At 43.5% G+C, this 25,754-nt stretch overlaps 1 protein-coding gene across 1 annotated transcript in view; it reads left to right on the forward strand.

Moving 5' to 3' along the window:
- Positions 1–25,754, forward strand: part of TMEM266 (transmembrane protein 266) — a 125,171-nt gene that overhangs the window by 32,311 nt on the left and 67,106 nt on the right. The window contains exons 2-3 of the mRNA XM_030317618.1: positions 19,135–19,265; positions 23,012–23,200. Coding sequence (XP_030173478.1) covers positions 19,228–19,265; positions 23,012–23,200 — 227 coding nt within the window. The 5' untranslated portion in view covers positions 19,135–19,227. The remainder of the gene's footprint in view (positions 1–19,134; positions 19,266–23,011; positions 23,201–25,754) is intronic.

Genomic DNA, 25,754 nt, shown 5'->3' on the forward strand with positions numbered 1-25,754 from the left:
GGCAGTAAAACTATTCCATATGATACTGTTATGGTGGACACATGACATAAATCTGTCAAAACTCACAGATATAAAACACAGTGACCCCCAATGTAACTGAAGAGTTTTAGTAAGTATCAGTATTGGTTATCAAGGAGACCTGGGTGGCTCAGTCATTAAGCATCTGACTTCGGCTCAGATCATGATCTCACAGTTCGTGAGTTTGAGTCCTACACTGGTGTTGAGCCCCACTTTGGGTGAACACGAACCCCAGGTGAGCCCCATCTGTCTGTCTGTCTGTTTGTGTGTCTCTCTCTCTGCCCTTTGTGGATTTTCTCTCTCTCTCTCTCACTTGTGACCTCTCAAAAAAAAAAAAAAAAATCAAAAGATATATATATATATCTGTATATATATACATATACATATACATATATATATTGGTTCATCAGTTGTAACAATGTACCACACTAACATAACATGTTAAAAATGGTGGAAACTATTGGGAGGTGGGTACATGGGAGTGCTCTGTACTTCCTGCTCAATTTTTCTATAAGCCTAAAACTGTGTCCCCCCCCTAAATAAAGCCTATTAATTTTTTTCATGTGTTGCTGAATTCTGAAAGGAAATCAGTTGCTGGATAACAGCTCAGCTCAGTTTCTCCTTAGGCACAAAAATGACCTTGCACATTCACTACTGATGGCACTTCGCAAGCTGCCTCAGCACAGCGTTGATACGTGGAGAACAGTCCTTGAGTTTGATGGATTATTGAGGAATACCTTTTGAATGTGGGAAGCACACTCATGGGGCCATCCAAGAGCCTTTCATTATTTTTCTGTCTTTAGAAAAGCCACCGACTAAATCTGGTACATAGAAACGTGCCAGAGATTTTTTTTTTTAATTTGCTGATTAGGAACCCTGACCTTTAAGGAGCTGATAGTCTGAAGTAGAAAGTACATGAGCATAAACCACTATAACAGGAAATAAAAAGTAATTCATGCCCTGAGAGAGGTACAATTGAAGTAGGTGGGAGAGAAGAAAAAGATGTCTCCTCTCCACTGTCCTCAAGTGGAGGCAATGACACTGGTTTAGAGAAGGTTGGGTGAGAGAGCCAGGCACGATAGAATAGGGGAATCCATGTTCCAAGCAGAGAAAATTCTATAGGCAGAAAGGTAGATAATTGTGTGTGTGTGTGTGTGTGTGTGTGTGTGTGCGCGCGCGTGTGCGCACGTGCATGCACACTAGTAATATAGTGTCTGGGTAAGATGGCTGGAGTGAAGTGCATGGAGAAGGATAAGGAAGGGCTTAAAAGGTTGAGACAAGATAGTGGAAGGATCTGAATCACAGGCAAGGAATTGAGACTATATGTTCAGTAAGCAGTGGGGAACCACTGAGGATATTTGAGTCGAGGAATGAGCAAATCACAGCTGTGCTTCAGAAGAGTCATCTGGCAGAAGCATATAAGATGTATATGAAAAGAGAAGCCTGGAGGTAATGACACCTGTCAGGAGACTGCTTTAAGGAAGTAACAAGAACACATACAGTTGGAAGCCATCTCTTCTGCCTCTGAATTTCCACGGTCCCTTTTCTGTACCTCTCTTATGCACTTAACTAACTTTTACACTATGTACATTTTTTAAGCAGATTTCATTCATTGTAAAGGAAAATTAGACAATATGGAAATATAGGCAGTTAACAGTATTTTTACCGCCCAGAAATAACTACTGTTAACATTATGTGATCTGCCCTTTCGGATGCTTTATTTATTTATTTATTTATTTATTTATTTATTTATTTAAAATTTTTTAAAAATGTTTTATTTATTCTTGAGGGAGAGAGAGACAGAGCATGAGCGGGGACGGGGCACAGAGAGAGGGAGACACAGAATCCGAAGCAGGCTCCAGGCTCTGAGCTGTCAGCACAGAGACAGACGTGGGGCTCGAACTCACGGACTGTGAGATCATGACCTGAGCTGAAGTCGGATGCTCAACCCACTGAGCCACCCAGGCGCCCCTCAGATGCTTTATATATTCATACATTGGGTTTCTTATATTGGGCATTGTTTTAAAACCTACTTTTTCTAATTTATGGTGGACATAATTTCCTTGTCAATCAATATATCTAGATTTTTGTTGTCGTTGGGTTTTGTTTTAATTGTCCCAGTTTTTAAAATTGTGGTAAAATACATAGAACATGAAATTTACCATTACTGACATTTAGGACATTCACATTGTTGTACAACTATTACTGTTTGATTCTAGAACATTTCATAACCCAAAAGGAAACTCTGTACCCATCAAGTAGTCACTCCCCATTCTTCTGGCCTCCCACCCCTGGCAACAACTGATCTGCTTTCTGCCTCTGGAGATTTATCTGTTCTGGATATTTTATGTAAATGGAATTATACAATATGTGGCCTTTGATGACTGGCTTTCACTTAGTACAGTGTTTTCAAATTTCATTATATCTAGATTTTTTTAATGGAAATATCCTTTTTTTTTTCTTAAAAGATGCTCACAAACAAAAAGCACTGAGATTTGAGAACCCTCCTCAAGAATACCACTTCCCTGCCTCCCTATGTATAACTGCCATTAGTAATTGGGAATATAGTCATCCAGACCTTTTAGGTGAATGGAAGTTGATGGGGAAGCATTCAGCTTATGACTTTATCCAATATTCTGTTGTCTCCCCTTTTCCATCACCTGATACGAACGTTTGAAGGTGCCTTAGCTTTTCTAGTCACTCTCGGGATTTAGGACAGACTCATTTTTCAGGTGTTAAAATATACCATCCAAATCAAACTTCAGTCTCTCATCCAGTCAACACAGCCTGACCTGCAGACCAGCTCTTCTGCTGCCCTGACACACCCCAGCCCCTCTGCTCACTCTGCCAGGGAAGAGAGTGTTGCATGCACCATTCCACTGAACACACTAACTTTTTAGGGCTACTCTTAGTTCCTGCTTTGGCACTATGTCCCTGGGTCCCTCTGACCTAGGAGGCAGCCTTCTTAGGTGGAGTCCTGTCAACATGCCCATAGGAAATCTATAACTATAGAGGTTGGTTCCTTATCTGGGACCATCCTACATCCTTTGAATGGCCTTTCCAGATTCGGGGAAATTCCCAAATTGAGTCCACCGCCCCACCCCCATGCAAAGTAGTAGCCTCCCTTGTAGCCCTGATGCAGCCGTTTGTCCTGTCTCTGCCAATGAGATGGAGTTGTGGGGTCTAGGACTTGGAAGGGAAAGGAGAGGATGTTTGGTGCAGTAGCATCAGTGATGCTTTTACTGGAGTAGCATTAGGTCTGGTTGGTGTTCCTGACTATGTAGTTTTTTATGCTTGGCTCTCTGACGCACCCAGGATTCAGTATCCTTTAAAAATCCATGCTCTGCTTAAACTATTGAGTTTAATTTTCACTAAGAACCTTGACTGGTGTCACATCCTTGCTTAGCTGGTGGTTAAGGACAGGCTGCTCCCATCACTGCCCTCTGTCCTCACCTGGCCATCTCCCACTGCCCCAGCCAGCCTGGGAGTCTGGCATGGGTTTCTGTAGCCTTCCCTCCTACATGCTGTTGGGAGTAGCAGTTACTGGACCAGCTTGACCATCTGTTAGTATATTCCAAATAGATGGTCTGGCATCTCTTTTAAAAGGCATCTACGCAACTCTAGGACAACAGGATAGTCCCATTCCACACCCTGTCACATACACATTTTCTATGTATCTTCCATAAGTGGGATCATCATATGTGTTATTTTGTAGCCTACTTTTTTAAAAAAAAATTTAATGTTTATTTTAGAGAGAAAGACAGAGTGCAGGCAGGGGAGGGGCAGAGAGAAAGGGTGACAGAATCTAAGCAGGCTCCAGGCTCTGAGCTGTCAGCACAGAACCCAATGCAGGGCTCGAACCCACGAACCACGAGATCATGACCTGAGCCAAAGTTGGCAGCTCAACCAACTGAGCCACCCAGGTGCCCCAATATGTATTTTTCATAAGTGGGATCATTATATATGTTATTTTGTAACCTACTTTTTAATGTTACATTGCAGACAAGTTTCCATGTTAATGAGAATAGTATACTTTCATCCATTTTTTTGAATTAGCCATATTGCTGAATGTATAATTAACAAACAATACAAAGCACTCATTTTAAATGCACACTGCAACCATCATCTCATCAAAATCAAGATTTAAAATATTTCCATTATTCCAGACACTTCCCTCATATCTCTTGGCAGTGTCTCCCAACCCTCAGCTCTTAGGCGACATTCATCCTTTTCAATAACTGGGTAACAATCCCATAACATACATGTTCCTTATTTATTTAACCAGTCTCCTCCTATTGATAGATATTTATATTGCTTTCAATTTATTACTTTATTTATTCCTGTATCAACAAATATTTTTGGAGCACCTGCTATGTGCACGTGTGTGTGTGTGTGTGTGTGTGTGTGTGTGTGTATTTAATAGCTTAATTCCTTAAAATGTATCCCCTAAAAGTGGAATTGCTGGGTCAAAAAGTGTGCATGTTAAAATTATTTTTTTTAATGTTTATTTTTGAGAGAGAGAGTGCACGCGCGCAGGCTGTGGAGGGGCAGAGAGAGGGAGACAGAGGATCCAAAGCAGGCTCCCCGCTGACAGCAGTGAGCCTGAACAGTGAGATCATGACCTGAGCCAGATGCTTAACTGACTGAGCCACCCAGGCACCCCCACATTAAAATAATTTTGATAAATATTGTCAAATTACCCTGAGCAAATTTTCAACAAATTACAGTCCTATCAACAATGTGTGTGAATGGCTATTATTCCCATACCATCATCAGCACTAGTTGTTATAAATCTTTCCCAGTCCATTAGGAGAAAGGTGGCTTTAATTTATGTGTCTTTGTTTACTGATAAGGTGGACCATCTTAGTGTCTGTGACTTTTATTTGGTTTGTGGAAATCACAGTCCCAGGAGCCAGTCTCCCTGGTCTGCACCCCTCAGAGTGAGGCTGTGACTGGGCTTTTCCCTGTATCTCTGTCCTCTGAGCTGGAAGGACATCCTGTTCCGTTGGAAGTTGGACAGAAGTCACTCTTTGGTTCCTGACAGTTCCCTACATCCCACTTGAACAGCCACTTTGGAGAAAGGCCCTCAAGGGTAGCATTGGCCCTAAGCTCTTCCGTGATTGGACCTACCCCTGTAGGTACACCTGAGCAAGTCTACACCACTTAGAAACTGGGTCAGAGGAACAGATTGCAGAGCAGCTAAGGCCATGTTAAGTGTTTCTTTTGCAGTCCACTTCTGCAGCCTGGGGGCAGTGCTGATAGTGGATATTAAAGTTGCCTCCGGTGTGGCAGCCACATCTATCCCTTGGCTCTCCCAAGAGACCTCCCCTACCCTTCCAGATTAGGAGTCTCAGTGAGATGGCTCCTCAAATTGATTCTCTCTTGGCTGTTAGGGTCTCGTTGTCCCCTTCTGTACCTTTACATATGAGTTCCCTCTCTCCCTTCCCTTTGCTTTTTGGCCATTTTAGCCAATTACCAGAAGGCTGTGTTTGTAAGGTGGCTCTAGACTTCCTTCTTCCTCAGATATCCTGATACTCAGTTTATATTTATTTTTTATCGTCTTATGTTTTAAATGTTCAATATTAACAGTAGCACCATATTCACAACCTTCAGTGCTATCACTGAATTAATATTTCCCCTATATTGAAACCACCAGGGTCTTACAGTTGATGCACAGATTTAATGTGACAGTATGTAAGTTTTTTTTCATTGACAGGCTGTTATTAAATTGACTCTGTACCTTACATTGATGGCTTCTTAGAGACAATGATATGTGGTAGTAACAGTAAAAAATTTTCTCACGTGCAGTCCTACTTTGTCACATACCAGGACCAAACGACATACTGTGACAGTGCCTGAGGTGGGTCAGTCACATGTCATCCCAGTGGCAAAACTGGGCTCTGACTAAGGGATTTTCCCTAGTTTCCAAACCTCTGTCCCACGCAGTCTGAACTGCGTGAAGAGCCCAGGTGGGTGTTTTGACCAGTTGGGGTTTTGGAGTTGTTTTATTGTGTTTTCTGAGCCTGAATGTAAACTTTGGTGAGAATATCTGTAGTTTGTTCTGAGTTGAAGGCAGATAAGAAAGGACTATTGAAGTCAGCAAAATGAGCTCAGGGCCAGGAGCTTCTAGAGATAATGGAGGATTTACTAAGTGCACACAAGCTGGGAATGGTAGTAGGTTTACAGAGGGTTGACAGCAGAGTGCACTGGAATGAACTGAAGCCTGGAGGTGTTTGTGTAATTAACTCTGATTGTGGTTCTTGAAGTAGGGACATAAAAGTAAAGCCAGTGGTGGGGGGGGGGCAGTTAGTGAGGCAGGACTCCCAGGAAACTCCAGTTCCTGGCTACCTGGATCAGGATAACTAGAGTGACCCAGGAATCTGCATTTTAGACAAGCTCTGTAGGTGGGTCTCAGGTCTGATGCAGCTAGAGCCTCTAGTGGACACCCTTGACCTTGAGGCCAGAAAGCTGGTGTTCTCTTTTTTCTTCTGCCACTGACTGGATAAATAGTCCAGGGCAAGGCCAGGTCACCACATCCATGTGAAGAACCAGTGCCTTTTCAATTGTGCAGCCCATGCTGCCTTCCTTTTCCTTATTCTTGCCACACCTTCACTCTGTACATGTCCTCTTCAATCATTATCCACATATTGCTGCTTTGGAAACTTTCATCTGGTGAGATTGAAAGCTTGAGAGCAGGGATGGCCTTAGACCATGTTGCATCCCAGTACCCAGCACCAAGCTTTGCCCTTCCTGGGATCTCTATAAATGCCTGTTCTCTGAGGGGTCCTGACCAATATAAAGTCATGTAGTAGACACCTTGACTTGTATTTGCTCCAGTCTCTACCCTTTTAAAATATACAGTGCTGTTTAGAAGGAAGTGCTATCTTTTCAGCATCCCAGGAGATGTATGCACCATTGTATCTATATGACACTACTACATCATATAAAGGGATAGCTCCAAATTGGGAGCCTTCCAAAAAGACTTGGGTTCTCCAAAGAGAGGTATTGGTGATGGTACCTCTCCCCAAATCCTGACCTAAAACAGAACCCCAGCTTAGTGCCAATGGACACTGTGCCGCTGGTGTTCAGATGAGCCATTGGCCAACATTTTGACCATTGTGATCATGCAAAGACCTATGATCTGTGAAAGGAGACCTGACTTCTCTGCAATTGAGGACAGGAGAGCACAACACTGAAGGGGACAACTTCAGGAAATTCTGGTGTCACCTTCTGACAGTTTCTGGTAATGTTTTGGGCACTATCCTATATATTGATCTACTCAAGTTATTAAAAAAGAGAGTGACTCTTCCTAAATTTCTTCTCCTTTGAGAATATATCTAGTTGGTTAGGAGCTATATGTAGTTTAAGCTCACCATAATTTTACTCCTTCTCTTTGCCAGCTTATAAGCCCTGGCAGTAAGCAGAGGATGGGCACTAGGGCACTAGAGGGAACCCAGAAACTGGTTATTTGATTGGTTTGCTTTGGATGGTTAGGGTTTGTGGCACAAGGAAGAAAGTAGGATTCCCAGGGGATTGAGTGTTGCTAAAACAACTCCTAGGAATACTGTGACAGGATGGTCCCTAAGTCACCTGAGTATGTTGTGGTATAAGGATATATATTACTAGTTTTGCTTTCACCCTTGTTTTCTGTTTTTACTCTAGTGATACATGGAGAAGAGGGTATAATTAAGCAAGTATGTGGACTTATCTGGTTCACAGCCACCCTCAACAGCTTGTGAATGATTTAGACTCTTCCCTCAAAGAATTGCTGTGTAGTATGAAGTATTACAGTCCTTTGGAAAGCAATCTTGTTTTAAGTACGAAAATTTTAAATATATACTCTTCATCCTATTAATGCCACTCCTGAGAATCTATCCCATCCAATTAAAAATAAATACAAATAGGGGCACCTGGGTGGCTCAGTCGGTTAAGTGTCAGACTTAGGCTCAGGCCATGATCTCGTGGTTTGTGGGTTCGAGCCCTGTGTCTGGCTCTGTGCTGATAGCTCAGAGCCTGGAGCCTGCTCAGATTCTGTGTCTCCCCCTCTTTCTGCCTCTCCCATGCTCATGCTCTGTCTCTCTCAGTCTCTTAATAATAAATAAACATTAAAAATAAATTAAAAATAAATACAAATTGAAATGTATACAAGGATGTTTATTGTAGCATTTTCCACAGTGGCCAAAAAAACAAAAACTGCCCATCAGTGGGTAAATTGTTAACTAAATTGTGGCACATCTACACCTTGAAATACTATACAACCATTAATTAAACAATGAGAGTTTTCTGCTTGACTTGGGAGAGGGGGTTTCTACCAGATATTGAGTGGGGGGGGAAGTAGGTAAGTATGAATAATATATATATACATCTTCTAATGTTTATTTTTGAGAGAGAGAGAGAGAGAGAGAGAGAGAGAGAGAGAACATGCACACATGTGCACACGCAGGGGTGGGTAAAGAGGAAAACCGAGAACCCAAAGCAGGCTTCATGCTGTCAGTGCAGAGCTCAATGTGGGACTCGAACTCCTAGAATCGTGAGATCATGATCTGAGCTGAAGTCAGACTTAATGGATGGAGCCACCTATGTGCCCCTGAATAATATATATTTTTAAATAAAACAACCATTTGTGTAATTATATAAGCACACAGAATAGTAAGGAAAGATGCACATAGGTTTAACATGGTTATGTGTGTGTGCACATAGGTCTGTTGGGGGAGGACAATAGTAAGGCAAGTAATATAGGGGATGCAAGCATCACTAAAAACTTGAATTTTATGACAAGCAATTTATGTAAAGTTATATATGTGCATGTGTGTATATATGTGAATTAAGAAGTTAGAAAAAATGTAAATCTTTATCTATTGACCAGAAAGGATGTCCTTATATGTTGATATGTGCTAAAAGCAAATTGCAAAGTTGGTGTTTTTTTTTGTTAAGCACAAACCCACAAAAATTAGCCTGTATATGTGAATACATGCTTACATTATTCTGAGCAAGGATTTCTATACCTGGGTGCTAACATAGGGACCTCAACTGAGATACGAAAGGTTAATAAGGAGGATGGAGGGAAGTTTTGTGTTTTAAAAACATACACTGGGGCGCCTGGGTGGCCCAGTCGGTTAAGCATCCAACTTCGGCTCAGGTCATAATCTCACAGTTCATGAGTTCGAGCCCCACATTGGGCTTGCTGCTGTGAGCACAGAGCCCACTTCAGATCCTCTGTCCCCCTCTCTCTCTGCCCCTCCCCTGCTCATTCTCTCTCTCTCTCTCTCTCAAAAATAAAGATTTTAAAAATAAAATAAAAATACACATCTTTGTATTTTATGTGTTGCAGTGGACATTTGTCTATAATGTACCAGTGATCTATTGCCACAGTAATATCACATAATAAACTATACCCGAACTTGGTGGGCTTAAAAAAACCAAGCCTTCCCTTGACAGATGGCTGAAGGAAGAAGGGAATTATGCCTGCCAGTGTGAGGAATCATAAGTTACTTAATATTTATAAAGAAATTTACAGCTTTCAAAACACTCTTGTAATGTTTCATTATTTCTCACCTTTTTGAATTTTAATTTCTATCTGTGCATCTGTCTCCATCACTAGCCCACAAGTTTGAGTGCCGTGACCATGTCTCATTTATCATAATAATGTCAGTGTTTATTTTAGTATTGTTCCTAGAACATGGGAGATGCTAATAAAGAACTGCTGATGATGCTAAAGATGCTAGTAAATAAAGAATTTTTTTAAAAACTTTATTTAACTCATGGGTCTGGATTAAATAGCTAGGTGGCTAGCTAGGCTGGGGATAGCTAGGTGAGTCTTTTGGTCTTAACTGAGCTCACTCACATATCTGGGGGGCAACTGTCTGTGGCTGGCCTTGAATGAGGCAGTTAGGCATCCTCCAGCAGGTCAGCCCTGGGTGTGTATGTTGTCATGGTGATGGACAAGTGAGAGGGCCAGCCCAATCATGTGAGTGCTTTTCATGTTTGCCCATATATTAGGGTACTACAGAGAAACAGAACCAATACTGTGTGTGTGTGTGTGTGTGTGTGTGTGTGTGTGTGTGTGTGTGTATCAATAAAGAGAGTTATTACAAGGAATTGACTCACATGGTTATGGAAGCTGAGAAGTGTAGCCAAGAGAGCCACTAGTATAAGTTTGAGTCTGAGTCAGAGCAGAAGACTGATGTCCCAACGCAAAGACAGTGAGGCAGAGAGAAAGAATTCTTTCTTACTCAACCTTGTATTCCATTCAGGCCTTCCAACAGATTGGATGAGGCCCACCCATATTGAGGAGGGCAACCTACTTTACTCAGTCTACCAATTCAAATGTCAATCTCATCCAAAAACACCTCCACAGACATACCTAGAAATCATGTTTATCCTTTTATGATAGAATTGATATTATTAATATCAATATTAAGGGGACACATAAAATTAACCATCACAGCTTCCAATATACTTGGACAAAGCAAGTCACATGGCCAAACCCAGAGACAGGGTAAAAGGGCAATGAAAATTTATGGAACTATCTTGGTCCATTCAGGCTGCTGTAATAGAATACCATAGACTGGATGACTTCAACAAATGTTTATTTCTCACAGTTCTGGAGGCTGGGAAGTCCAAAATTAAGGTGATGGCAGATCTGGTATTTTGTGAGAGCTCTCTTCCTGGTTTGCAGACAGCTGTATTCTCGTATCCTCACATGGCCAAGTGTCTTTTCCTATAACTGTACTAATCCCATTTGTGAGGGCACTACCCCCAAGACGTAATTACCTTCCAAAGATCTATATCTTTTTTTTTAATATTTATTTTTGAGAGAGAGAGGAAGAGGGAGACAGAGCATGAGCAGGGGAGGGGCAGAGAGAGGGAGACACAGAATCCAAAGCAAGCTCCAGGCTCTGAGCTGTCAGCACACAGCCCGACATGGGGCTTGAACCCACGAGCCATGAGATCATGACCTGAACCAAAGTTGGATGCTCAACCAACTGAGCCACCCAGGCACCCCCAAAGACCTATATCTTAATACCATCATTAGGATTAAGATTTCAACATAGGACTCTTGAGGTGGGACAAAAACATTCAGTCTGTAACAAAGGAGATATTGATACAGGGAGGATAAAGAATGAGGATGACTTTTACATCACACCATTTGCAGTAGAAAAGGTATTGAAGGAAGAGGACTTTCTCCCTTCTGTTTATGTAAGAATGGTCCCTTGCCTGGTGTCATGTAGAATTTAGTGGCAAAATTAATTATATCTGGCTTCTTAATCTATTTTAATTAATATCATATAAAGCAAAATATTGCTTTGGAGATTTGCAAAGTGGGGCATATACACTTAAGATTTGCTTGACCCGGGGGCACCTGGGTGGCTCAGTTAGGTGTCCCACTTTGGCTCAGGTCATGATCTCATGGTTCATGGGTTCGAGCCCCGCGTTGGGCTCTGTGCTGACAGCTCAGAGCCTGGAGCCTGCTTCGGATTCTGTATCTCCCTCTCTCCCTGCCCCTTCCCTGCTCATGTTCTGTCTCTCTCTGTCTCTCAAAAATGAATAAATGTGAATAAATAAGTAAATAAATAAATAAAGATTTGCTTGACCCAGGAAGGTGGGGAAGGGATAACAGGGCAGCCATTACAGCTCCACCTCATTGTTGGTACTTCCCCAAATCATAGACGATGGAGTTTTCCAGAAGTTCTGCAGAATTCCAGAGGGAAAATGACAGCAGGCTGGGGTTGAGGAGTGCCTGCTAGGTGGCATCCTTTTCTGTCCAGGCTAGCTAAGGATGAGAAGGCAGTGGATCTTTTGTCCCAGCAGGGATACGGTATGTTCAATTTAGGGGAGTGTTTGTTAGGAAAACATATTGAGAAAAATGGAAAGATTATGATAACAGTCTTCTTGATTCTCTTCTCAGAACACTCAAGTAATTTGGGATGATTTGGTCTAGTTTTGCATGATCTTGTTTTATGTTTCCCATACTTGATGAGACTCATAATAATTGATAGGCTGCATCACTGTCTAAGTGAAGAAGAGCAAACAATAGAAAGTTAGAGGTGTCCATAAGACACTGTGCTCCACCTAGAAACGACAGCCACTGTGGGCTCCCTGCCCACTCATTTGGTAGCTAAGAATTTTACAAAAGACTGGAGATTAGAGTGGGAGAATGCTTGGATACATGATTGATTGTCTTCATTTTAGTTCCTTGTTAATGGAGCAAGGTATTAATAGGTCAAGGCAACAACAAGGATGACCTTGTGTTGTTATACAGAAACCTTTCTCATTCAGCACAAGAAACACAACATTCTCCTCCTGGGGGTGTGGAACATCATGTCCATGAAAGGTGCCAGCACTCAGTGGCTTCTCCCTAGGGACAGATTCTACAGCAAGCTTGGTGATGTCAAAACTGAACCTTACACACATGCAATGCTTTCTAAATAAAAGAACCCTGAGATTTTGTGAGAGCACATCCTTCATACTTCCTGCCAGCCATTTACCAATATTTGGTCAGTCTGTTTGGAGACCCAGGAAACTTATCCAGCTGAGCCTCAGAACCATATCAGAAGTGTCCAAACCTGGCCTGGCAGACAATTAGTTATGCATGCAACTGCTCCTTCCCACTGCTTACTTGCTGAGAAATGGAGATTTGTTTATGGAAACGATATACCCAGCCCCAAGGGATGAATTATGACTGAACTAGGCTCTCATATCACCCCTTACTCCTTTGGCCAGCTGCCCATTGTCCCAGACTCCTTTGCAGCCATGCGACCATGTGACCCACCTCTGCCCAAAGAGACATCAGGAGATGTTGGCTACAGGGTTGGAAAGATCATTCCTGCAGAATAAAATAGGAGAAAGCCTTTGGTTCTTTCTTCTTGTGTGAAGCTGGTGTGCAAGCTGGAGCTACAGTAGCCATTCTACAACCACAGGGCATAAAGTATGAGTAATGCATCACACAGAGGATTGGGGAAAGATGAAAAGAGTTTGAGTCCTTGGTGGTATCAGAGAGCCACGGCCTCCAGACTTCTTGCTACTTAAGATAATTAAAAGTCTTGGGACACCTGGGTGGCTCAGTCAGTTGAACGTCTGATTCTTGATTTTAGATCAGGTTGTGATCCCAGGATCATCAAATCGAGCCCCATGCCAGGCTCTGTCCTAATAAGCATGGAGCCTACTTAAGATTCTCTCTCTCTCTCTCTCTCTCTCTCTCTCTCTCTCTCCCTCTCCCTCTCCCTCTCCCTCTCTCTCTCCCTCTCCCTCTCCCCTCTCCCTCTCCTCTCCTCTCCCTCTCCCTCTCCCTCTCCCTCTCCCTCTCCCTCTCTCTCCCTCCCTCCCTCCCTCTCCCTCTCTCTCCCTCTCTCCCTCCTCCTCCTCCTCTCCCTCTCTCCCTCTCCCTCCCTCTCTCTCTCTCTCCCTCTGTCCCCCTCCCTCCCTCTCTCTCGTCCCTCTCTCCCTCCCTCTCTCCCTCTCTCCCCCTCCCCCTCTCTCTCCCCCTCTCTCCCCCTCTCTCCCTCCCCCTCTCCCTCCTCTCCCTCCCCCTCTCCCTCCCTCTCCCTCCCCTCTCTCCCTCTCCCCTCTCTCCTCTCTCTCCCCCTCTCCCTCTCTCCCCCATCTCCCTACTCTTCTCCCCTCTCTCCCCCTCTCTCCCCTCTCTCCCTCTCTCCCTCCTCTCATCCCCCTCTCCCTCTCTCTCCCCCTCTCCCTCTCTCTCCCCCTCTCTCCCCTCTCTCCCCCTCTCCCCCCCTCTCTCCCTCTCTCTCCCCCTCTCTCCCCCTCTCCCCCTATCTCCCCTCTCCTCTCCCTCCTCTCCTCCTCTCTTCTCTCCCTTTCCCTTCCCTCCCCTCTCCCCCCTCCCCCTCCTCCCCTCTTCCCTCCCCTCTCTCTCTCCCCCTCTCCCCCGCCCTCTGTCCCCCCTGGCCCCTCTGTCTCCCTCTCTCTCAAAAAAAAAATTTTTTTTAAGTCTTCACTGCCTAAGTCACTGTTAGTCAGATATTTGTTACTTGCAAATGAAAGTATTCCCAACTGATATACTCAGTCTCTTTCAGCCTGGACCAGGTAGGTTCTACTGACAGTTCCACCACAGTAGCTTTGCAGCCAGTAAATTCCATCTGCTAAATAGGGATAAAAATGCCATCTTTACCTCAAGTACAGTTTATGATTCAGAAGATCAGAACGTGGTCTGTGCATCAGCAAACCAGTATCCCCTGGGAATTTGTTGAAACTATGAATTCTCAGGCTCCCACCCCAGACATACTAAATTAGAAAGCTCGTGGGTGGGGCCAGTAATCTTTTCCAGGTGATTCTGGTGAAATGGAAAGTTTGAGAACGTTGATACAGAGTCAAATGGAGTGGTTGCATGTCAGAAACACCTGAGGAACTTAAGAAAAGATTCTCAAACTCTACCTGCAGAATTATGATTCAGCATTTCTGCAGGATAGCCTAAGAATCTATACATCTCCAAAGGCCCCCAGGTGATTCTGAGTAAACCAGGCTTGGAAACCTGAATGGGATGCATATTAAAGCAGGTCACATATGCCATCGGGCTGTTACACAAGTAAGGGATGAGGAATTGACCTGGGTGCCTCTGGGGACAGGTGAGCTGTATTATGGACTTTTTCACCTGTTAAGTGAGGGAACTGACAACTTGATTTTAGAAGCCTTTTTCAGGTTTAAAATTCCTAGGATGCCAGCTTGAATTTTGCAGATCTGGCTGGAACAAGCAAATGATATTGTAATTACAAAGATGAATGAGCAACAAGTGGAAGAAACTGGGATTTTGCTAAAGTCAAAATAGCAGCCTCACCACCCACCATAGCCAGACCCTGTAAATCCAAAACAGGTTTTCTCTTCTGCTTTTACTAGGTTTATGAGACAGCAGGTTTGCACTTCAGATGTTCATTTATAGAGTGCTAGACTACACCTGCTTCATGCTAGGCTTGTGCTTTGGGGGTTATTTTATTTGGAGAATATTATTTTTAAATAACATCACCTTCAAGGAACTTGCTTTCTAAAATGTGCTGCTTGTTAAGGATCAAAACCACTGACTGAAGCAGCCTACTGTAATGCCCCCGATTTCGAATCCAAGAGACCACCAAGGAGCCAATACCGATGCAAACGCACGAGGGTTTATTGCGAGCTCGAGCTTGGGCCCAAGTATACCGGACACAGTGGAGCAGGGACTTGGACCCCTAGGTTAAGAGGCGTAGCAGTTTTATAGGGGCCAGTGGCCAATGAGATTGTAACACACACAGAAAGTTGCATAGTCATGTCAGTCCACACGCAGGTGGCCAATTGAATTACAATTTACCCTATAGTAACTGTTTGAACTAGCCTATCACTCTGGTCAGAATTGGCGTGCAAGTTTGGCGGGCAAAAGGCAGGGTTTACATTCTTTGGCGGTTAGGGGTTCCGCATTCCTATATGAGCCAGTTTCCAGTAAAGGTGTGCTCAGTGGCTTGATTAGCGTGGGAGAGTGTCTTAAGCAATAAGTAGGTCATGTGGGGGTTATACATGAGATAATGGGTGTAGCACAAAATGGAGTTAGTCTTGCTCTGCTTGTCCAGGGGTTGGGGATTTTTGTTAAATTCCTTGGGTCCCACACCTACTCACTGTCCATCCAAATATGATTTACCCTCTCTCCTGCCTCATCTTTATCTTGTACTGGAGATGCCAGTCATTTCTCACCCACTCCCACATCTCCTCAGGAAACTACCGTCCTGCTTACCAGGGAGTCTGCTCTTTCACTCCACCCCTGCTGAGTGAATGGTTAAATCCATGATGCTGTGGAAAACAAAAAAATATTTCATTGATAAGTTTGGAGGATAAACGATACCAATTAATTATTTTGAAAATCAATAAACAGAAGAAGTTAAGCATTTATCCTTTCTTTTCTATGTGAAATGTATGTTAGGGGAATCAAATAGTTGGTGAGGAGGATTTGTTTTCATAGAAGCTGATAAATGAAGAAGGAATGATACAAATCATAATATGCCCCTTTTGCAAATCCTAATGAATTTATGGATCTGGGAAGTGATCATCAATGTCTGTTAATATCACAAAAAAGAGGAACAAGAAGATATTATGTATAGTATCTCCTAGGGCATCTGTCTAGCTCAGTTGGTGGATCATGTGAGTCTTGATCTCAGGGTTGTGAGTTCGAGCCCCACATTAGGTGTATTTTAAAAATAAAATCTTAAAAAAAAAAAAAAAAGAAGACATGTATCTCCTGATGAAAGTCATGACACTTTCATGCCTATGCAGTCTTGCAAAAAAAAAAAAAAAAAAAAAATTGAACCTGAATCTGATTGAAGTCTATAGATTAACTAAAAACTGCAGGAAAGGTAGAGGACAGGAACATGACATGAAAGAGTTACAGTTACCATAATCCAGACTGGGAAACTTTTGGAACAGATGACCCAGTTTTTCCAATAAATTGCATGGAAAAAAATGAGATAGAGGGGGAAACCTACAGATTCAATGAGACTTAAGAGATATATTAACCAGTCATAACATGTGGTCCTCATTTGGCTTCTGACTTAATAAACCTTAAAAAAGTTACAGGACAAATGGGGAAATGTGAACAATGCCTGGATATTTAACAATATTAAGAAAATATTGCTGGCTTAGGAGCATTGACGATTTTATGGTATATCTTTTAAATGGATTCCTTATCCTTTAAGCTACATACTGAAACGCTTATAGATGAATGAAATGACATCATCATGAGGGGTGAGGAATGGGCAGGAATATAGAGCAAACAAGACTATCCATGAGTTGATGACTGTTGAAGTTAGGTGATAGGTAACTGGAAGTCCTTTTTGTAATTCCCTGTAATAATGTATATTTGGAATTTTCCTTCCTAAAAAGTCAAAGAATTTTTAAAAATAATTTTCTTTTCTATTGGCTGATGAGGTTTTAGGGGTGATAGTCGGGTTCGTGGGGTATGGACCCGACAGCCAAGAAAGAATTCTTGAAGACATCTTTGGTGCAAAAAGGTGATTTTATTGAAGCATGCGGACAGGACCCCTGGGCAGGAAGAACTGCCCAGGACCTTCAGGAGAGACTGCTTACATAACTAGGAGTTGGGGGAAGTCCAGGAGATTTTCATATGCTAAGGAAGACTCACAGGATCCCTGAGGCCTAGCTATTGTCACGCTAAGGTTGTTTTTCCCTCTAGCAAAGCATTAGCATTAAGACAGTGAAGTTCCTGGGGAAACTTTTTACTCTGCCTGCCTCAAGTATTGCCAATGGGCTGCAAGTTATAAGGAAATTTAATTTTACCTGCCATTTCCTTCTGCCTTTGTTTCCCTCATCATTGGCCATACTATATTACTGCAGTAGTTGGTGTTTTTTTATTTATAAATATAGATCTATCCATTTTTACTCATTCACTACCAAGGGCACACACAAAATTTCAAGTTTTGTGTGTTTCAAACTTGTCAGCCCAACCAAACTGGAAGGTCCATAAGAGCAAAGATCTTTCTGTTATGTCCTTCATAGGGTTAATACCTTATGAAACATGTAAAGTGTTCACTTGGAGATACAACTTGTGAAAACCCCATTCTGGAAGGGGGCATTGCTCAGCTGGTCTCCCATGTGTGGGTACCTTGATCCTGGCTTCATTGTCAGTTGAGTTGAAGCACTCCACATGACCAGTCTTCCTACCAGGGTGTTTCTTAGCTTCAGGCTTTATAAAGAGAACAAAAAAGATTGAGACCGACTATGTCTCTGTTATGGAATAATATGTATATGTATGTGTATAAAGCTTAGTATACAATTAATTCACAATTCCCAATACTGTAAAGAAGAGTTTTGATTCTAATGTTCAGAACCTTACTACATGTGGTTGTCTCTTTCTTTTTTTGCCCCACATCCATCTGATATGGAAACGGTGGCTTCATATATTGAAGCCCTTCTAATTTTAGAAAGTTCCCCATCTCTCTTCCCCATCTCTCTTAGAGTAACTACTCTCTTAGAGTTCCCCATCTCTCTTAGAGTAACTACTGTAAGACTTTCCCAAAATTTCCTCAAGTACTTTTAACTTCAACTGTCACTTCTTAATTACACTGAACTTGAAGGAGCTTCCCCACTTTGCAGATTTACCAACCATCTCCTGATACTTTTCACCCTGGGAGCGTCTTTTCCTTTTACATGATGTAAGGAGACTTTGTCTGTCCCTTTCAAGTGCCTCTAATTGCTGAGCTTTGGGATTCAGAGAGGGGGTTGCTCTCATGTTGCTGCCTTGCAGGAAAAGCATTTTGCAATAGGAGACAGTCTCCACAAGGATTGGAATACCCTCTGTTGTAGCTTGTACACAATCACCCAGAACCCGGATCTGTCTCTTTGTGTACTTTTTGCCAGATCGTTACTGTCTCTTAGAAGACTTCCAGGTGGTGCCATAGCAGTGGTTTATAGAAAAGTATATTCTGTTTACCTAATCCAAATTTTAAGAGGAAATCTTACACCCAGCCATCCAAATGTTTTGGAATGTGCTCAGATTCAACAGACTGTGTAATCTAAATTTATAAAATAATACTTGTGATAATACAAGCCAACACTACATGCCAGGCACTATTCTAAGTGTTTCACAAGCATTAACTCATTTAGTTAGTCCTGTTTTCATTGTTATTTTATAGGTAGAGAAACTGGGAACAAAGGGGTTAAGGAATTTACCCAGGGTGACAAGGCTTATAAGTGGGAGCCGGGTTCTGACCCCAGGCAGTCTGGCTCCAGGGTATGCTGCCTCTCTCCTTGTGGGAAGACACTTCAGATTTTTGAGATTCCCAAAGCTGGAGTAGAACATTACCCTGGTTTGCTTAGGCATGGCTATTTGGTGGAAAGTCAGAAAAACTGGGTCCAATCTAGCTCTTCCATCATCTGTGTGTGACACAGAAAAGTCATTTTGTCATTCTTGACTTATTCATCTCTGAAAAAAAATTCTGCCTATTCTACCATAGGGTAATTGTAAGAATCTTTTCAACATGTACTGTGTTCAAACATAACTTCGAAGAAAAGTGCTGTATGGGACAAAGTTCTAAGGACTTCCATTTTTAGATGAGCTTAGGAGGACTTTGGTTTGACATCTGAGTGTGATAAATTCCTACCATTCAATTATTTGTTTTCAAGGTACCATTTTGTATGTCTTGTAAGAACTCACGCTTAGAAATGCTGACAGCAAGCTTCAAGACAGCTGAGCCACAGTAGACACCAAGAAAACCCATGGCTCTGGTTGCATCTTTCAACATGACCAATCCACAGTAAGTAACACCAGGATCTCCTCTCTGTGGATGCTGAGTTGGTAATTCAGAATCATGGGTGCAACCAACAGTTTCTTCCTCAGCCCTATGTAGATGGAGGCGTTCCAGGTGACTTTGTCCTTGAACCTCACATTTAAGCTTTTTCTCTGAGTTGCCCCACTAATGTCATCTCAGTTTTTGGTTTGAAAAAGCAAAGGATGGGGCACCTGGGTGGCTTGGTCGGTTAAGAGTATGACTCTTGGTTTGGGCTTGTGGTCATAAGATCGATCCCTGCATTGGGCTCTACACTGAGCGTGAAGCCTGCTTAAGATTCTCTCTTTCTCCCTCTACTCCCGCCCCTCTTTCTCTTAAAAAAAAAAAAAAAAAAAAAAAAAAAAAAAAAGCAGAGTAATTCTGCAGTCCAAAACTGTTGCTATGAATTTTCCATAAGACAGGATCTTCTGATTCAGACAACCACTAAACACACTTCCTCTAGTAGGAGGCCTCAGAAAATGAGGAAAACTTCAAAAGCAAACCTCAAGACAAGATTAGGAAGTACTTAAGGTGAATTAACAAAATGAGAATTGGCAAGGAAATTTAGAAATCGTGAGAGGGTTTCTAAAAGCAGGCTTTATGAAACCAAGGGCAGAACTTGTAAGGGAGAAGTGCTTTCAGTTCCCAAAATCTAAGACGCCACATTGACCACCACCTAGTCTTACCAAATACCAGCAAAGTGGTCACTTATTTGTGTCCTGCAACACGTTGGCAAAAATACCAAGATGAGAACAGCAATCTTTCTGTTACACCACGCTGCCCCAGCCTGCCTCTTTATGGGACTGGCTGCTGTCATCTGGAGCAGGAACCCATTATCTATTGCCACAGTAATGCTGTGTACCAACCAACCATGGTACCTGAATAGAATACAGCAATAAGTATTTATCCCTTTATGTTTGGGGTAGCCAGCTAGATAGTTCCACCAATCTGGGATCACTCTCAGATATGGGGCTTGACTTCTATCAGCTGATCTAGGTGAAACTGGATTCTGCTCAAGGTGCCTTTCAGCCTCCCCTAGGCTAGACTGGTCACCTTCTAATGGCAATATCAGATACACAAAATCACAAGCAGAAATTCAAGTGTCTTTTCATGCCTCTGCTTGTGTCATGTCTGCTAACATGACATCCCTTTGAACAAAACAATTCATAAAACTGAACCCATGGGGCACCTGGGTGGCTCAGTCAGTTGAGTGTCTGTTGATTTTGGCTCAGGTCATGATCTCACAGTTCATGGGTTCAAGCTCTGCGTCGGGCTCTACGATGACATTGTAGAGCCTGCTTTGAATTCTCTGTCTCCCTCTCTCTCTCTCTCTCCCTGCTCCAGCTCCCTCTCAAAAATAAATAAGTATTTTTAAAAATTAAAAAAAAAAAAAAAAACAGAATCAAGGGTGGAAAAACACACTCTTCTTTCTGATGGGAGTAGTTCTATGGAGTCACATGGCAAAGGGAGGGGTGAAGAATAGGGCCGTTAATACATGTTGTCCATCATGCTGTTCTTCATATCCAGGACCAGAGGCTTCATATCCAGGACCCAGGCTATGAACTGTGGGACCCTCAGTCCTACCAAGGGAGGCCTTGTTTCCTCCTGTTGAGATGACCACATGACCAGAGATGGTGCTGGCTGCTATGGCCACTGGCAGGAGGGTAACAGAGAACAAGAAAGGCAGTAGTACCCTGTTCCCTGCTTCTCAGAGCCACATCCTGTTAGTCTCAGAAACTCACCCCAGCCCTCAATGAACATCCCATTAATCAAAAAGTTCTGTCTGTTCAGTTAAGCCACCCGTAGTTTCCTTGAGTAGTCCAAGAGAAAACAAAAAATTCAACCCAGCATCTACTTTTCAAAAAAATTTTTTTAATGTTTATTTTTTGAGAGTGTGAGTGGGGGAGGGGCAGAGAGAGATAGGGAGACAGAATCTGAAGCAGGCTCCAGGCTCCAAGCTGTCAGCACAGAGCCCAATGTGGGGCTCAAACTCACAAGCTGTGAGATCATGACCTGAGCCAAAGTCAGACGCTTAACTGACTGAGCCACCCAGGCACCCCAACTCAGCATCTACTTTTTTGGAAATACCTGGAGGAGCCAGGATTCCCCCACTGAACACCCACCACTTGTATTTCAGTTGTTGAGAAACACAGAAGCCTCCTATCCTATGACTGTTCTGTCTAAAGATCTTGAGTCATTTTGTAAATGTCATACAATGATGAGTACTATTATCTGTGCTTGACAGGTAGCAAAAAGCAAAGGTTTAAATAATGCCTACCAAAGAGAATTGGGGCATTGGAAATTACTTGGTGAATCCAGGTAGTTTAGGCTGCCAACCTGGGGCATTCAAATAAAAATCCCACTATTTCCTCAATTATCTGGATGATTCAATCAAATGAGCAATAGACAAATTCAGCTCTAAACTTCCTGGATAACTGCCACTGTGTATTACTGGTTAGATTTCACCCACTTGGTGCCCCATATTTCATATCCATATCAGACTGTAGCATAAGAAAGAATGACCCTTAAGGAGCCTCTGTTTCACCTGTGTGTTTCAGTTGGAGAAACTGAGCCTGTAGAGAGGCCCAATGGAAGTCAGCATTAGAGATGGGGCACTAGAGCCCAGACACAGCTGCCAAGACTGGCTGCCATTCAGTATTCAAACTGACCTCTCAGTGTTTCCCCAAATATTTAATTTTTATTCCCCTCCATCCACACCATTTTTCTTTCTGACCTTCATTGTTTGGCCTGAGGCATAAGACCCAGCCCCTCAGATTCTACAGGATAAGATGGGGTCAGGAGTGTGTTGGGGGAGCAAAGATGGCACCGCAGGAAGGTAAAGCAAAATGATCCAGCCCAGCATCTCTCCACAGGGTGTCTCTTGGTGTTTGGGCAGAGGATGTGTAATGTCCACTCCTACTTAGGTCAATAGTGACCTCCTGTGGTCAGTGTGGCAGCCAAAATTTCCACAAATTGCCAGAAATCCCCTGGTAGGTTGGGAGGGGATACTGCCCCTGGATGAGAAGCCCTGTAATGCCAGAGTTCAGTTATTTGCAGTGCCCTAGCCTGACAATGACATAGGAGACCGATAACTCCACAGATGTTTGATCAAGTGGCCTCCATTTCCTACTCTCAACCTTAAAAGGAGAGAGTAGTAGGACCAGTTCAAGTAAGAAGGGAGTGGCGCCCAGTGACAGCTGGTTCCTGCTGTCCTCACTGTCCAAGGCTCACTCTGTCTCTCCAGGTGGGCTCCACGACCACCAGCAGTACATCCAGTCATGAACAGAAACCTCTCTTCTCTATTGTGGTATAGATGGTAGAAACATTTCAAAGGACTTGTACACAGAAACCCAGGAGACAGTTTACAAGAATATATTACTCCGATATAAACTCTAGGGACCAAAAATCCTAAAGGTCTAAGCCCTGGTTTTTCTGGTTGGCAGAATTTCCATCTGGGTCTTTAGCCCCATTGATAAGGCTCCTGCCTCCATAGCTCATATTTTTAGATCTGAGCAATTCCTCTTTCCATTCTTCCACTGTTCCCCAACTGGTAGAGGAGAATGGGGCTTCAGTCCAGTCCCTTAGGTGGCCAGTGTGTAAGAATGGTGACCTCAAGCTTCCCCACTGTCCACCAGCACAGCATACATTCTGATGCATTTCCTCCTCCTTTCCTTGGAGAGTAGAAAAATTATTTTGTTCTTAAGGGTTGACTGTCGCTCTTCTCCCCAACTCAGGCCTGCCATAGAAGGAGGAATTTCTGAAGTTGAGATCATCTCCCAACAAGTAGACGAAGAAACCAAGAGCATTGCTCCCGTGCAGCTGGTGAACTTTGCCTATCGTGATCTGCCCCTGGCTGCAGTCGACCTCTCCACGGCGGGCTCTCAGCTCCTGTCAAATCTGGACGAAGATTACCAAAGAGAAGGGTAGGTGCTGGGGCTGTTGAGTAGCTAAGAAGTCTGTTTTGCGTAACCCCCATAATCCATGGGTACCTCCAATGAAGCAGCACAGAGATTAGAGACCCCAGGTTCACATCTGCCACCCGAGCTCTTTTTCTCCTCAGACATTGCTTCCACAGAAAAATGTTTTAGGTACAGAAAATATCTGTCGCTGCTAGACAACCTCTAATATGACATTTACTTGGGACTCAGACATTCATAAAATTGTTTCAGGACTGAATTGCTCCTTAGTGGCCCATCCAACCTCCTCTCTGTACACTTGGGAATCAGGAGACCCATAAGGATTAGGGACTGGCCCAAGGTCACAGAGCCCATAGTGGGTGGACTTGGACTTGCTCTCCTCTATCAGCCAACTCTCACCAGGGAAGAGGCTGGGAAGAAAGCATTCTGCATGCAGTAACATGTGAGTGTGTAAGGGAATGTAGCACCATTTAGCTAGGAGCTTTGTGGACTTTCCTGCTCCCTTTTCTGGGAGGACTTGCAGGATATGCTAGTCCTTGATTCAAAGGAGTGGTTAGATTCAAAGCAGATTGAATGCCTTTGTTCCCCAATTAACTTTTCCTTTTACCTGGGGGAACCTGAAGGGTAGGAACAACAGGTCCTGGGGTCTCAGGGCAGGTCAGACTTTTCCCAGCCCCACCCTGTTGTTCTCAGATACAGGATTTTAAACATCGACCAGGATCTTGGGAGCCACTTCTGGGCCACTCTTCTTTCTCAGGTGTCTGTACATATTTTGGAACATGCTGGCTGCTTTGAATATAAAAATGAAAGGTTGCTGGGTTATTTTAGAAGTAAGTGAGAGGGCTTAGCTAAAGTTAAATTTGCAGACCTTGGATTTTCTGTGCTTGTTTCCTAGAGAGGCTCTCCCACTTCCCGAGAGAAATTTCCTAACAATTGTGAAACCATGCACCTTTTTCAAAAACTGTACCCTAGTGGCTTTCTCTGAAAATATAATTTTCTCTAAGTATTGTGCATAGAGTCAGCAGGACACTGGGGGAAAAGGACAGGCAAGCAGGTGGGAGATGGCCAAGGGATGCCTATCAGTGGTGACAGACTAATCCCGAGCACTATCAGCACCCATCTGATGGCAGGGCTGGCTTCTCCTGGATCTCCAGGTCTGAGAGCCCCAGCCAGGGCCAGCCTCATTCTCATGTGACCTGTGCAGTTGCAAAGGCCCTATCTTTAGTTTAATGTTTTACTGCTGCAGCCTTGAAATTAATAGTTATTGAACAAAGAGCCATGCATTTTCACTGGGGCCTGTAAACTAGGTCCTTCCCTGGTCATCATGCATATCACTGCAGTCTGGTGGCCAAAAGTAGGAGTGCAGCCTGATAACGGGTTCCAGTCTTTCCCAATGGTGAGGTTTGGGAATGCTGGTGGGGGTTTGGAGCTGACAGCCAAGAAAGAATTCTTGAAGATGTCTTTGGTGCAAAAAGGTGATTTTATTAAAGCAGTGGGACAGGACCAGGAGGCAGAAAGAGCTGCTCTGGGTCCTCAGGAGAGACTGGTTATATAATATGGAGCTGGGGGAGGTAAGGACAAAAGGGAGGCCTCCAGAAGTACTTTGATATGCTAAAGAAGACTCGTAAGATGCCAGGGGCTTTGCTATCGTCAAGCTAAGGTTGTTTTCCCCCTAGTAAGGCATTAACATTAGGAGGGAAGGGGGTTCCTAGAGAAATGTTATACTCTGTATTTGCCTCAAGTATTTGTCAATGGGCTGCAGGTTATAAGGAAATTTAATTTCACCTGCCATTTCCTTCTTGACTTTGTTCCCCACATCACTGTGGAGGGGAGGGTGATATTAGGGGCTCCAGGAAACTGAGTCTGTAGGTTTCTGGAGATTAGGCTATAGATAAGATTGCCTTTTTCTTGTAATTTACTAAGACATTTGTAAACCGATGGAGACCCAGGTACTGTATGACTGTGATCTCTTATCAGCTAACCATTTGTTTTCTTTCCTTTCCTTTGTTCTTGGGCAGCCAGGAGTACCTGAGGAATGTCACACATATCCCATCTGGGGGTGGGGGTGGGCCTTGCTTGTTTGCCTTCTGCTCCTTTATCACCAGGGACTCCTTTCTCACCCAGCCGGAGCCAGTGTTAGGCCCTTTTTTTCAAGTTTACAGTCAGAAGGTGGGGAAAGAACCGGGAAAGCCTCCAAGGATTCAGGTTCAGGGCAATTTCCACACATGCAGCCTATGGGCACACTGTGCCACTCCCTCCCATGCACCAGAGAGGGCAGGAGTTCTGCTTTCTCATTCCACTGGCTCCTGAACTAGGCCTCTGCAGGGTTTCTTCTGATTAGGGAGAATACAAATGAAGTGCCCGCAAGGCAGGGAGGCTCTTGATTTGATTTGAGCCTCCAGGTGTGCCCTGGAAAGCCGCTCCTTTTGGGTAAATAGGAAGCGGCTTGGGAGGGATTTGCCTAGCTGCTGGAGCTCTCAGTGAGGCGCTCCATTGGCAGCCAGAGGGCTTCCCAGAGGAAGGAAGAGCAGGCACAGAGCAGAAGCCAGAGGAAGAGGAA

The sequence above is a fragment of the Lynx canadensis genome, chromosome B3 (genome assembly GCF_007474595.2).
Source record: "Lynx canadensis isolate LIC74 chromosome B3, mLynCan4.pri.v2, whole genome shotgun sequence".
NCBI lineage: Eukaryota > Metazoa > Chordata > Mammalia > Carnivora > Felidae > Lynx > Lynx canadensis.